Source organism: Elephas maximus, chromosome 19 (assembly GCF_024166365.1).
Source record: "Elephas maximus indicus isolate mEleMax1 chromosome 19, mEleMax1 primary haplotype, whole genome shotgun sequence".
Lineage (NCBI taxonomy): Eukaryota > Metazoa > Chordata > Mammalia > Proboscidea > Elephantidae > Elephas > Elephas maximus.
Genome location: NC_064837.1, coordinates 22,809,990 through 22,822,969, shown reverse-complemented (window position 1 = coordinate 22,822,969; position 12,980 = coordinate 22,809,990). Strand labels below are relative to the sequence as shown.

Sequence of the window (12,980 nt, the reverse complement as noted above, 5' to 3'; positions counted from 1 at the left end):
GTGACAGCTCGTCAGTGGGCGTTTTATAGCTTGGCACTGTTCCGGTTTGACCAGAATGCTGCCTCCTCGCCCTGCTCTGCTGGCTGCATCAGTCCTCTTCCTGGGGACTCTGGGAGGGAATGACTATGGCTTCTGGATCCATCCAGGCCCTCACCACTTGGAAGTAGATACCAGGGCTCCTGGCAGACATGCTTGAGGCTCAGCCACATTCACAGGACAGGTCAGAGCCTCAGCCAGCAAGAGATGAGGCATACCTTCTCACCTGGCTCAGACACCACTGTGCTGTGGTCCCCATAGCACCAGGGCAGAAGTACCACCCTCTTGGCAGGATGCATGTCTGAGTGCTAAGGGGCAGGAGCCTCTGAGCCTTGGATGTAAGGTTCTTGGTGCCTGAGCATGGTGGCTGGGCCCTCCCTTACCCCACAGTGTCACCATCAACAGGTCACCAGGGAGGGCTTGACCAGAAGGAAAAGAAAGGGAGATGAGATAAAAGGCTGGTCGAGGCCCTCACTGGAATTCCTACCAGGGACTGATGGGAGGCTTGGTCCACAGTGGCCACAGAGTCATCTGTGGCTGGCTCCAAGTCATCAAACGCCAGCTCAATGTTCTCCTAGAAAGGAAGGCAGAGCAGTAGTGAGCACGAGGGGCAATGTGTGGGGCGCAGGCCAAGAGGGTGCCCTGGGGTCCACAAGTCCAACCTCCCATCTGGTGCAGGATCTCCCCTCCAGCATCACCGAGTGACAAATTGCTCACTAGCTCCCAAGGCACCGCACTGTATTTTTAGACAGTTGAAATTCTTCCTGCCTCTTTTTATACTGAGCTAAAGTCACATCTTCCTGTCATTTGCATCAGCTGCTTAGGCAATGCAGAATAAGCCTACCTTCGATTTCATACAATCATCCTTGAAAGACAACTGTCATTTTCCCCTGAATCTTCTCTTACTCAAGATAAATATCCTCCCCAGTTTGTTCAACTCACCTCCACGTGAGGCAGGATTTCTGAATCTTGTCCCATATGGAACACCCTTTTGTGGAGGGTCCCTAATTAATCAACCACTGTCTTAACAGATATAATGGAAGGGAGCAGAGAAGGTGAGGCCCAGACACACTTCATGGGGCCTAGGAGGGTGCCCTGAAGGTGAGCGAGGAGGGGCTTCCAGAGACCCTGAACACACCTTCAGTTTCTTGGAGAGCAAATGCTCCACAAACTAACAATGTGGCCAAGGCCCAAAGGTCAGGGACAAGGTGGCAGAGGGCAAAACGAAACAAAAAAACCCAATCCCCTTGCTGTTGAGCCGATTCCAACTCATAGCAACCCAAGTGTGACCGGGTAGAACTGCTCCATAGGGTTTTCTTGGCTGTAATCTTTATGAAAGCAGATAGCCAGGCCTTTTTTCTGTGGTGCCACTGGGTGGGTTTGAACCACCAACCTTTATGTTAGTAGCCGAGAACAAACCATTTATGCTACCCAGGGACCTCCAGAGAGCAAAGAGGGCAGAAATGAAGAGAAAACATAGAGCTGGGAAGAGCAGCCAGTGGGGAAAATGCCCTCCCTGGGGGTGCCAGGTCTGAGGTGAGGCGAGCGGGCCGGGGTGGGGTGCCCCAGCCAGGGGCTGAGGGTGAGTGCTACCTCCTTATATCTTTCCAACTCCTGCACAAAGGTGCGCTCATGGAAAAGCTTCTGCAGCCGGTCCTGGGCATAGTTGTGGCACAGCTCCTCAAAGGAGGCTCCGCGGGCCGCCCCACCCTGCTCAGGGTTCTGGAAGCCTGGAGTGTCCACAATCATCATAGAGCAGAGCGAGTGCTGGCTTGACTTTAGAGCCCTTCACAGGAAGAGCCTCGATCAGAGCCAGCCTGGGCAGCACCACCGAGCAGGCCCCACTGCTCTGCCCCTGGTGCACAGGCACCCCCGCCCCACCCCAAGCCAAATCCCCATGCCTGCCCAGGTACCCAGAACCCTGGTGAGGAGGACATGCCCCTCCTCCCTCCAGTCCATGGGGACAGTGCCCTCTGCTGGTGGAGAATGGCTCTGCTTCAGCAGGTGCACAGGCACAAAGACAGCAACACCTTTGCCAAAGCAGGAAGCAGGGCAGACTCTGGACCCACCTGGCACTCACCTGTTCACCAGAGAGATAAGAAGGGTGAAGAGTTCACTGTAGAGGCCAGAAGCCATACCCTCTAAGCACTCCAGGGCACTCAGTTTGGGACCTGTGGGGCGAGAAGGTCAACTTACCTCCTACTCCCTAGGACTCCCCCACTTGGGTATGTCCCTTACTTTCCCAGGGTTACGTAGGCATGGGGTCCTGGGGCTGGGCTTCTCCCCTGACATAAGGGTCCATTCACCCCAACAGTCTCCCATCCCAGAGATGGCCGCAAGCCCTGGCTCAGGGCCCCAAATCCCGCCTACCTGCGCCATCTCCCAGACTGCTCTCCTCGGGGCCCTGGCGGAAGGAGGTGGAGCGCTGCAGGGTACCACCCTTGTGCTGGTGCTTGAAGATGGCCGAGGAGAGCTCCTCCAGGCTGCAGCCCAGCAGGTACGCAGCCTTCTGGGCCCACTCATGACGGGCAAACTGCCTGCGTCCAGCTGGGGGTAGAAAAAAGAAACTGGCATTTTGGGTCTTCCTCCTTGGGCCAGGTGATGACCACTGTGGCCCTTTGGCTCCCTCACCCCCATAGGACTGGAGAGCAGCGGCATCTTCCAGAGGAAACAACCATCCCTGATGACACCAGATGGGCTTCAAGCAGGATGGGGACAGCCAGCAGCTGCCTGTGTTTCCAGAAAATCAGCAGGTCCCAGCAGAGGAGAAAACTCCATACTGCTGCCACCAGAGTGAACGCAGTCAGCTGCAAAGATCATCCCTTTTGGAGGGGTTGGCTCCAGGGGTGCTCACCTTGGAGAAGGACATCAGATGATGAGCCAACCCACCTATGACAAGAGCCACCTGTGCCTGTGGGGGACTTCTCATGAGACAACACTAGCACCCCCCTTACACGGGTGCATTAAGACCCTCCCTCTTACCCCCAGGTGTCTGCCATCTGCCGGAGGGAGACCATAGAAACCCACCCATGCCCCAACAGTGGGGAGGCAAAGAAGCAGCAGGGAGAGGGAGCAGCCCACGCAGCATCCGCGCCTCAGCCAATGTGTGTCTAATCACGGTAATTAGGGAAAGCTAACAAGAAACAAGGTTTTACCTTCAGCAGCTTCTGTAAGGCAAAGGACCAGCATGCAGCATGCAAAGAAAAACAGTGTGTTAGCAAATAGTCATCAACTCAGCCCGCCAGGCCCACGGGAAGGACTGCAGTGGGGAGCAGAGGGGGTGGGGGTGGGGGTTGTGAGGATGAGCAGGCGAGAAAACACAACCACGTTCAGACTCAGAAACACAAACACACACATACACACAGTCTCCAAGAGTATGCTTACAGGTGTGATCACATTAACCCACATGGAAAGAGAAGCACAAAGACATTTCAGCAGACACACACACACCCCTGGAAAATTCTGGGGGCTCTGAGGAGGTAACAGACACTGCTCAACAAAGTCCATGTGCTGACACCCCCAAATCCCTCTACCTGCAGTCAACTCTGAGTGAGGTTGTAGGAAATCTATGCTTGTCACCTTCTTTCCACAGACACAGCCACACCCCTGCCTGCCCTCCCTACCCACACAGCCTAGAAACAACTTCTTTAACTCAGAGTGCGATTCATCTTTGGCAGGCCACCTGCGGGGATCATAAAGAGCCTAACACCCAGACGCTGTTCTTCCATGCACCCACCCACCATTGCTTTCTCAGTCCTGCTGAACAGCCTGGGGCTCTTCACACCCCAGAGGAAGATAAGGCCAAAGCCCAAGGTGGCTGTTCACAGCATCCCCTTTCCCTCAACTGGAGGAGAAAGAGGTGAAGAGGTGTTCCATGCACCTGCCCTCTAAAGTAATCTCAGGAGAAGGCAACGGAGCTCTTCCAAGCCAGATCAAGTCTCTGCCATTCACAAGCCCCCAAGCACACGTGCTGAAGCTGCAGCCTATTCATTAGCATGGATAACTGCTGCCCCCTAGTGGCCTCCACCCTGACATGCAAGAGGAAGAGAGAAGTGTCACCAAACCAGTGGAGAAAAGGGAAGACACCTGTCACCAAACCAGTGGAGAAAAGGTGGCCTCAATAAGCAAGCTCACCCTACCCCACCCCACTTAAGTCCCATGCAGTGCATCCTGAAAGGTTCCAGAATCTGGATGCAAAACAGGTAGGAGGTGCAGCTATTCCTGGGTCTCCCAGAAGCTCCACAGACTGCAAAGCCCCTCTCAACCCTCAACCCTGGGGCTTCTGCCCAGACCAGCTCCCCTCCCCTATGACAGAGCAAGCCCAGCCCCCAGAGAGAGTCCACCAAGGCAGGGCAAGGCGACCCCTACACCCGAGGGAGGGGCCGAGATTAGTTACCCGCTTGCTCCTCAGGGGCCTCTGTCAGGAAGGGAACAAGAAGAAGAGTTATTCTATGCGGACTCCTCTGAATTAGTTCCCTTCTCTTTCCCCTCAACCTCCAAACCCCCAGCCTAGTCACTGCCATCTATGTCCAGGCCTTGGGCCATCACGGGTAGAGATGCTTCTCCGGGTGTTCGGAGTCTTCTGCTCTGGCATGGGGGACTGGGAAGCAGCACAAGCCAAAGTGGGGTGTCTGCTCACAGAAGAGCCTATGCTGGGCAGGAACAGACTGGGAGTGGGTGGGGCCTCTACAAGGTCTTCCAGGTGACAAACAGGTTGTTGGGACCAACTTTATGTTACCTTTGGTGGCTCCTGCAGCCCCCAGGTGGTAGATGGCAGCCAGGATGAACCAGCAGGCCTTCTGTTCGTCGGGGGAGATGCCCAGCACCTTCATGGCCGTCTGTAGCTTACTGAACTGCTGAGCTGCCTTCTGCTTCTCCTCGGGCTGCAGGGACAGACTGGCACATTGGCATCGGAACTCAGAGGGGCTGTCCCTCCCAGCAGCACCCCCACCCATACTGCTGGGCCCTCGCGGAGGACAAGGCTCAGGGCAGAGCCAACCAACTGAAGCTGGGCTCCCGCAACCCCATGGGGCACCGCAGGCTAAATGAGGCTTCTCCTACCCTCAAGGCTACCAACCCAGTCCCCACAGACACCTCACCTTGGCCAGCGGCACAATCCCAAACACATTGTTTTCTGCCAAGTGGTTCAAGTGGAGCTCTGTCCTGGGGGTACAAATGAGGCATCAGCACCGTGCTTGGTCCCCACACCAAGGGCATCTCCCTGCCAGGACTGCTGGGAAAGACAAACTCGGCTTCTAGACTCCGGGTCTGTCTGCCCGTCATGCGCATTGTCTGGTCAGCTGCTGCTATCTTTCCTAATGTGCTTAAACCCTTGATTAGAGCACCGGCCTCCCCAGAATAGTCCCCACAGATGCACAGGTGAGAGGGTCCAGGAGGCCCCTGGAGGGGGCAGGGAACCTGCCTACAGGGTGGGTTCAGCCAGGACAGAGGCTGTGCATTCCTTGCAGGAAGAGCTAAAAGGGCAATGCCCTGGGGCTACTTGCTCAGCCTTGTTATTTGTCCTTTTTCTGTGAATACAGACAGTTAGTGTGAAGGTCTAAAGGGAAGAACATGGCAGAGCAGCCGACATGGGGAGAGCCCTAGAAAAGGCTTGGGGTCCAGCATAACCAGCATGGACTCAAATACCACCTCAGCCCATACTATCCATGTGACTGTGGGTAAGCCACTGACCACATGTGTCTCAGTGTACTCTCCTCTCCAGACCCAGATTCATGAATCACAGATTCTAGGTAGGCACTGGGAACACAGAAGGGTCAGTGATGGCCCTGTCACAAACAGCAAGGCTCTTGTACCTGGAGCCAGAGAGTTCCTGATGGGCAAGGTCTATGTCTCATTTCATCTCGTCACACCCAGGGCTTAGCTCAGAGCCTAGCACACAGCAAGCACGCAATAAACAAGTGGTACAGGATGCAATCAAGTGGCAAAGTCCAGGAACCCAGAGCACCTCCCTGTAGCCTCTGTCCCATCTCACCTGAGGGTACCATCCCCACAGGCCAGCAGGTAGTAGAAGATGTTGAATGTGGCTTCACCGGCCGGCCGCCGAGCCACACGCAGCTTCTCCAAAAGCATCGTCTATGGCACAGCACGGAGGGGGTGGGTAAAGAGGGCAGTGCAGGCCAAACTTCCCATACCCCAGGCCCCAGATCCTCCAGGCTCAGGGAGCAGATGGCCACATCTTATTCCCAAGGTGCTAAACCAGAGGCCAGGTCACCCCAGGGCCAAATGGGGCAGAAACCAGAGCAAGGTGGAAGAAAGCCAGGTAGAGCTCCTGGGGGGCCCTATGGCCCTGCCCAGCACCCAGGCACAGCTTTCCTGGGGAGATGAACACTTTGCTGTGAGATATTTAATTAATGTGGAAGGGAATCGACCTTGGCTGTGCCTTACTTTCCTGACAACCCAGCCCTCTGCTGGGTGAAATCAGCCTGAGGGAGGCCCCAACCATCGATCTGAGAAAGTGGGCAGGGGGCTGCAGCCCCAGCAGGGTGGAGACACCCCTAGGGTAGAGAAAGAGAAGGGAGCTGGGCAGAAAGCTGAGCCTGGCCCCATTCAGGGCAGGAGGTGTGAAGGGCAGAATGATGAAGGCTCAGGGCAGAGGGCTGAGCAGAGCAGGCCAGCCCCGCCCGTGTCGGGTTCATTTTATTGGGGGCAGAATTCCAAGAAAGGGAGGCACAGCAGAGAGCCTGATTTCTGGGGCATGAAATCAGGCTGCCAATGTGCTACGATCCTAAGGTCTGGGCAGTGCCCTCTCACCTGAATGGAGGCCGAGGCCACCTGGCCAGCTTGGTCAAAGTCCAGGGAGAGGATCTGGGAGAAGCGGGTGGCATTGCCATTCATGATAGTGGGGCTGTTCCCAAAGGCTTCCAGGAGGGTGTACAGAGCCTGCCACTTCTCCACTGCAGAAGACAGGCCAGGGGGATGTCAGGAACGCTACAAGCAGCTTACCCACCAGCCATGGCTCCGGAGGCCCAGCCCAGGCCTGTGCCCCTGGACACGGAGGCTTGGGGTTACTTAGCCCAGACCTTCCCAGAGATGGAGGGCTTTTGCGGGGATGAAGAGGCCAGGGAGAAAGAGAACTGGCACTAGAGGGTTCTCCTTCCCCACTTCTGCCCCCAGCCCATGCTGTTTTCCCAGTTGTCCCCGCCTCACCAGAAAACACCTTGTTCCCGTTGGTGCCTGCGATGGTAGCCAGGTATTGCACCAGATGCTGGCAGCTGGTGGTCTTGCCACTGCCACTGCTACCCAGAAGGATGATGGACTGGTCCTGACGGCTCATCAGCATCGCCCTGTATGCAGTCTGGGCCACGGCGTAGATGTGGGGTGCCATGTCCTCCCGCCGGCACCCCTTGAACATGTGCATCACCTTGGGTGGGAGGGAGATGGAGGGAAGGAGGAAGGCTCTTACCTGGTCCTACCCAGACGGCCCTCATCCCCAACGTCCACATCTCTCTGGGATTTTCACTCCCGGGGTGCCTAGCAATTCAGAGGCGAAGGCCATGCATGGAAATACAGACACTAGCAAAGTCCTGGGCTCTGTTAGAGAGGGGCCGGAGGTGCTCTTTCTGCCTTGAAATGCCTCCTTTTCCCCAGGTAAACCATGAGTGGACAGGAGCCCAGCGGGATGCAGGTGGGGGTGGGGCAGAGAGCCAGGGAAGGTGGGGGTGGGTAGTTTGGGCCCATGAGTCAGCCTAGAGGGCACCGTACCTTCTCGGAGTACACAGCGGGGGCCCCACGGGGGCTGAGGACAAGCAGGCTGGGGCCAGCATACGTGTGCAGCAGGCTAGCACCATAGCGCTGGCGCAGAGTGTGGAGGACGCTGGACTCATTGAGGTATACCAGTGAGGCCAGGTCTTCCAGGCGGTCGCAGGATGGAGCATTAGCCTGTGTGTAGGGACAGGCAGGTGGGTGCTGAAGGAGCACCTGTCTCCACTGCCAGTGGACAGGCCTGCCCTGCTCAGCCCACCTCCTTGCGCCCACCACCCGCAAACCTTCTCTACGTCGTCTTCATCCACATCCAGGATGGCTCCGTCATGGTCTAGCTTCACGCGCACCTTCCCGTCGGGCAAGCTGAGTTCCTCCGATTTGAGCTGACTGGCTGCAAGGCAGAGGCATACAGTCCGACATGGGCCTGCGAAGCTTTTGCCACTCTATTTAGGCCTTTCATGGTCCAACCCTCCTTATCCCTGTATTACCAGCCTCTCTTCATCTACCACCCAGCCCTTACCAGACCCAGAAGGCACACCCACTGCCCAGCAAGGAAGAGACGAGTTAGGGGGCAGCTGAGAAACCAGAGAGCCCAGGTATCTGCACCCTGGGCCCTCCCGAGACTCACCAAGTGAGAAGCCATCCTTATGGACCAGCCACACCTTCTCTGTCTCATACCAGGCCTCCTCAGCTGCAATCTGCTCCTCTGTCTTTGTCTATCAGTGGGAGGGGAAGAATAAATAGTCATTCCCTGCTCTGGAAGACAGAGGGACAAGGACAGCATGAAAAAGAGGAGGCAAGTGAGGAGGAGGGCTTCACCGGGGAAGGGGACAGTTAGGCGGCAGACACAGAACACAGGGACATGAGGTGTTAGGGCGAGGGGTGGAGAAGCTGTGAGGACAAGAACACACAGGGTAGGGACTACACCAGCCTTGAGGGTCTGGGAAGGACAGGGACACAGGAAGCATGTACCCAGGAGACAGCAGACTCCAGGAAAGCAAACCACCAAGTTCTACCTCCAGCTGCCCTCTGCTCCATCCTCCCTGCAAAGCCTGTAAGCTCAGTATTCTGAGCTTAAACCCTTAGCCCTAGGCCACGACTACTGTGATCTTTCACGCCCAGCTTCTCTCTTCAACCAAACAATGGGGCCTCCTTCATTAAGCTGGGCAAGGGCATTTCCTCAAGGCCTGAGGAGAAAAGTGTCTACCTAGGACTTTGCAGTGCAAAATGGTAGGTGGGTCCTGAACCCCTAGCCTAGCCCTGGCCTTCGTGCCAGAGGATACTCAACCCAGGCAGAGGACAGTGCCCAGAGGCACATGCCAGCCTGCCTGCTCTGTCCTTCTTCATGTCACCATGAGCAAAGGGCCCTCCTCAGGAGGTGGCAGGTGTACAGACCTATGCAGACCTGCTAATGTCATAGAAGTACAAGTGAGGAAGGGAAGGGGGAGATGGGGAGGCAGCACTGCTCTGCCAAACACAGGAAGAGACTTACATGCCACATAGATGGGCACAGGAATGGGGGTAAAGGGGCTGGGACCCCCCCACCCCACCCCAGGCTCTAGGTGGTTGCCAATCAGAAAAAAAGTGTTTGCACGTACTGCTGGGGTGTGGATCTGGAGAGAGATGGTGCTCGGGCGAGCTGGGCAAACAGGAAAGGGGCCCAGCTCCCATTAGGATTCTTTGTCATGTGTGAGTGAAGGGGCAGCAGGATGATCCAGTGGCCTCTGGTGGGGGGATGGTCGCTCCTGGTAGCATGGAGAAGCTCTCAGGCCGGCCCTGCCCCCCCACTCTCTGAGGGCCCCCAACTGTGAGGTACAATTCATCTCCTACAGCCCTCCACCCTAGGTGCCCCTTCCTCATGAGACTTGAGGCTGAGGCACAGACTCAGCTTCGTGATAGTGGCGCCTGGGTGAGGGACAGGGGAAGGATAAGAAAATGTAAGAAGTGTGCTCTTTGCCACGTTTCTGGGAGCTGAAAGAAAAGGAGATCTGGGCCCTGCTCCCAGGTCTGCTTCTAGCTTCAGAACAATCTTCTCTGGACTGCCCTTTCCCCAGCTATTTTGTTGTCGTTGTTGAGAATGTACACAGGAGAACATACACCAACTCAGCAGTTTCTACACGTACAATCCAGCGACACTGATTACATTGTTCAAGTTGTGCAACCATTCTTACCCTTCTTTTCTGAGTTGTTCCTCCCCCATTAACAGAAACTCACTGCCCTCTAGGTTCCTACTAATCTTTCAAGTTGCTGTTGTCAGTTTGATCTCATACAGATAAATCTTAAAAGAGCACAATGCTCAAGGCCGCTAAAGTATTGTTTGGTTTTAAGAAGACTTCAGGGGATATTTTCGTTTCAAGGTTTAAAGATTACCTCAGGGCAATAGTTTTAGGGGTTCATCCAGCCTCCATGGCTCCAGAAAGTCTGGAGTCTATGAAAATTTTAAATCCTGCTCTACATATTCCCCCTTTTGATCATGGTTCTTCTAAAGAATCTTTAATCAAACTGTTCAGTAGCAGCAGCTGGACACCATCCAGGACTTCCTCTGGTCTCAAAGCAAAGGGGGCAGGTGTTCATGGAGTCACTTCCCAGCCCAGGTCACTTAGCCACACAAATTCCATTTTTTTCCTCCTATTCCTGACTCTCCTTCTTTCTCTGCTACTGCAGGCAAACAGAGATCAACTGTCATACCCTGGATGGCCGCTTGCAAGCTTTTAGGACCCAAGGCACTATGTAACAAACTAGGAGGTAGAACAGAAGCACTAAAAATGACTTTCCCCAGCTATTGAGAGAGAAGGCTGGACTGTGTCAGTGGTTCCTAGACTTCTGGGTTTCATGGACCATGAAATTATCCTCTAAACAGGAGGACAGTATGGGGTTGTCAACATTTTAATTTGTTAAGTGAGGATATTTAAAAAGGCTAGTTCTTTATATTTGAAGAAATATAATGTCATATAATCACAAACCCTCGCGACATAGTGGTTAAATGCTACAGCTGCTAATGAAAAAGGTCGGCAGTTCGAATCCACCAGGCGCTCCTTGGAAACTCTCTGCGGCGGTTCTACTCTGTCCTATAGGTTGTTATAAGTCGGAATCAACTCGAGAGCAGTGACTTTTTTGAACTTCATATTAAAAAAAAAAAAAATTCCTTACAATATTTTATTTTTTTCACACTATGTGAAACAGGTGAAACTTCTGTCTTGAATGGGCACATTCTATGGGCCAGGTATTTGGCCCTGATGAATAAATAGGTCACAGATTCCAGCTAGGGCCTATAACCAACTTATTTAGAGCTAATCTGAAGATGGTTTCCCACACTGGCCAGAAGGTGGAGACAGAGAATGCCTCATCTCCAGGGTTAGCCTGGAGGGAGGGCGGAGATACAGACTCTTCAGCTTTCTCCACCCAGAGTGAGCAGAGGTGAAACACCTAGGACCCAAAACTCCACCCAGGCCCTTGGGCTCCAGTGGCTGAGAGCTACCATGTGCCAGAGAGGCCAAAATAGAGCAGAGACACTGGGTCTAGAGGCTCCCAAAGGGCCTGGCACAGAGCTGCCCCATCTCAAGTTCCTGGTACTGCCTCCCCCAGGGGGTCCCCCCAGACACCGGGTGGGAGCCCGAAGGGGAAAGAGGCCTTACACTCCAGCATGAGGCCCGAGCACAGATGCCAGCCCAGGTACAGGCCAAGGGCAGTGGGTGGTCACCGGAGGAAGCAGAGAGCTCCTGAGAGGGGCAGGAGCACCCTACCTGGCTGTGGGCAGGAGAGGCGGCCTCAGGGTCCAGCTACCGGCAGCAAGCAAAGAAGAGAGAAAGAAGAGGGGTGAAGACAAACAGACCATTGGCATGTCCCCTTCAGCAAGCACCCCTGGGCCTAGTGGGCTGGACGCTCCAGCTGCCCGAGGTGTAGGATGGAGATGGGAGGAGCAAGTGAACGGCGCCCAGCCAAGGAGAGGCCAGACCAGGAAGGAAGGGCCCAGCTTGGTGAAGAGGCACTTGTTACCATCAGACTTCTCAGAGGAGAATGCTCCTGAAAGTCACCGCTTGTGGCCTGGGCAGGTGTATGCCATTTTGTTTCTGGCCACAGTCTCTCCCGGGCTGGCCATCCAGTCCATTCTGAATTAGATTCCCTTTTCCATGTGCCTGCCAGGCCAGGCCAGGCCAACCTGACCATACCCATGACCTGGGTCCCTGGGAGCCTCCTGTCTTATCTCAAGGGCATATCCCAGCCTCGCTCCTCTGTAGCCACCCACCAGCACAAAAGCTGTCCTTTGCCTCCAAATACTTGCTCAAGGGTGCCACTTCCCATGCCCTTCAAAGCTCACAGCCCTGCGCCTCACAGAACAAGGCCACCTGCAGCCCCAAGTCTAGGATCCCTTCCTCAAGCCCCGTGGCACCCCTGCACCTCTCCCAGAGCTCCCAGGCAGGCATGCTGACCACATGACAAGCAGAGGCACCACCCTATCCATATCCAACCTAGGGGCCAACTGCCCAAGAATCGAGGGACTGTGGACAGACCCTGTGGCCAACCTTGACCTCTCTGTCTCTGCTGGGTTATTTAAAGCCCTCAAGGACTTTCTAAAGAGGAAGGAGAGTCAGCCAGACCTTAGACTCTGCTTGTTAGAAATGGGCAAGGGGTTAAAGGGCCCCAACTGCGTCTGGAGTGCCAGGGCACCAAAAATGGGCCAGGCCCTGGGGAGTGTGCCAGTTCCTTGCTTTGTTACCCACCAGGCCCTGGCAACAAGACATGAACTCCACAGCAGAACAGGGCCAGAGAAGGGGACTGGCTCCCCAGCCAGGAGGGGTCCCCACGCACGGGCACAGAGCTGTAGGCTCTCTGGAGGAAAGACCTCACAGGCCCTCTGAGGGTAGAAGGCCCTCTGCAGAGCTCTTCTCTAATTGCTTCAAGTGGGAAGTTAACTTGAGAGCCCACAGGCCACCCATCGAGCCATCCTTCCATAGTCAGCCACTCCTACACACAGACACACACAGTCTGGCCTCCAGCCTCAAAGAGGAGCACCAGGGACTGAGCAATCACACACGAGAGAGGTGGCATTACAGAAGCTGCGAAGATCCTCTCAAGCCGCTGGTGGGCCTCCTCTGCTGGGGTCAGCTGGGCCTTGAGGGCAGCTTCTGCCTAAAGATTAAACCACTATTAGTCCCGGCTGGGGTGTGGCGGGGGCACAACATGCCAAGCTCCTGACCCAGGAAGTCATAGGGACCCAATAG

At 55.3% G+C, this 12,980-nt stretch overlaps 1 protein-coding gene across 19 annotated transcripts in view; it reads right to left on the bottom strand.

Annotated features, from left to right (window-relative positions):
• The window catches only part of MYO18A (myosin XVIIIA), a 103,459-nt gene that overhangs the window by 40,285 nt on the left and 50,194 nt on the right, over nucleotides 1-12,980 (bottom strand). For 14 of the 19 annotated variants that reach the window (XM_049858740.1, XM_049858751.1, XM_049858746.1 and 11 more), the window contains 13 exons: nucleotides 8,387-8,474; nucleotides 8,043-8,149; nucleotides 7,759-7,935; nucleotides 7,204-7,417; nucleotides 6,808-6,950; nucleotides 6,029-6,129; nucleotides 5,136-5,199; nucleotides 4,775-4,919; nucleotides 4,433-4,453; nucleotides 2,407-2,583; nucleotides 2,117-2,207; nucleotides 1,630-1,822; nucleotides 524-610 (listed from right to left, as the gene is read on the bottom strand). In XM_049858740.1, coding sequence (XP_049714697.1) covers nucleotides 524-610; nucleotides 1,630-1,822; nucleotides 2,117-2,207; nucleotides 2,407-2,583; nucleotides 4,433-4,453; nucleotides 4,775-4,919; nucleotides 5,136-5,199; nucleotides 6,029-6,129; nucleotides 6,808-6,950; nucleotides 7,204-7,417; nucleotides 7,759-7,935; nucleotides 8,043-8,149; nucleotides 8,387-8,474 — 1,608 coding nt within the window. Of the gene's footprint in view, nucleotides 1-523; nucleotides 611-1,629; nucleotides 1,823-2,116; nucleotides 2,208-2,406; nucleotides 2,584-4,432; nucleotides 4,454-4,774; nucleotides 4,920-5,135; nucleotides 5,200-6,028; nucleotides 6,130-6,807; nucleotides 6,951-7,203; nucleotides 7,418-7,758; nucleotides 7,936-8,042; nucleotides 8,150-8,386; nucleotides 8,475-11,501; nucleotides 11,538-12,810; nucleotides 12,889-12,980 lie in introns of all 19 variants that reach the window. The other 5 variants (XM_049858749.1, XM_049858748.1, XM_049858750.1 and 2 more) reach the window with 2 other exon arrangements.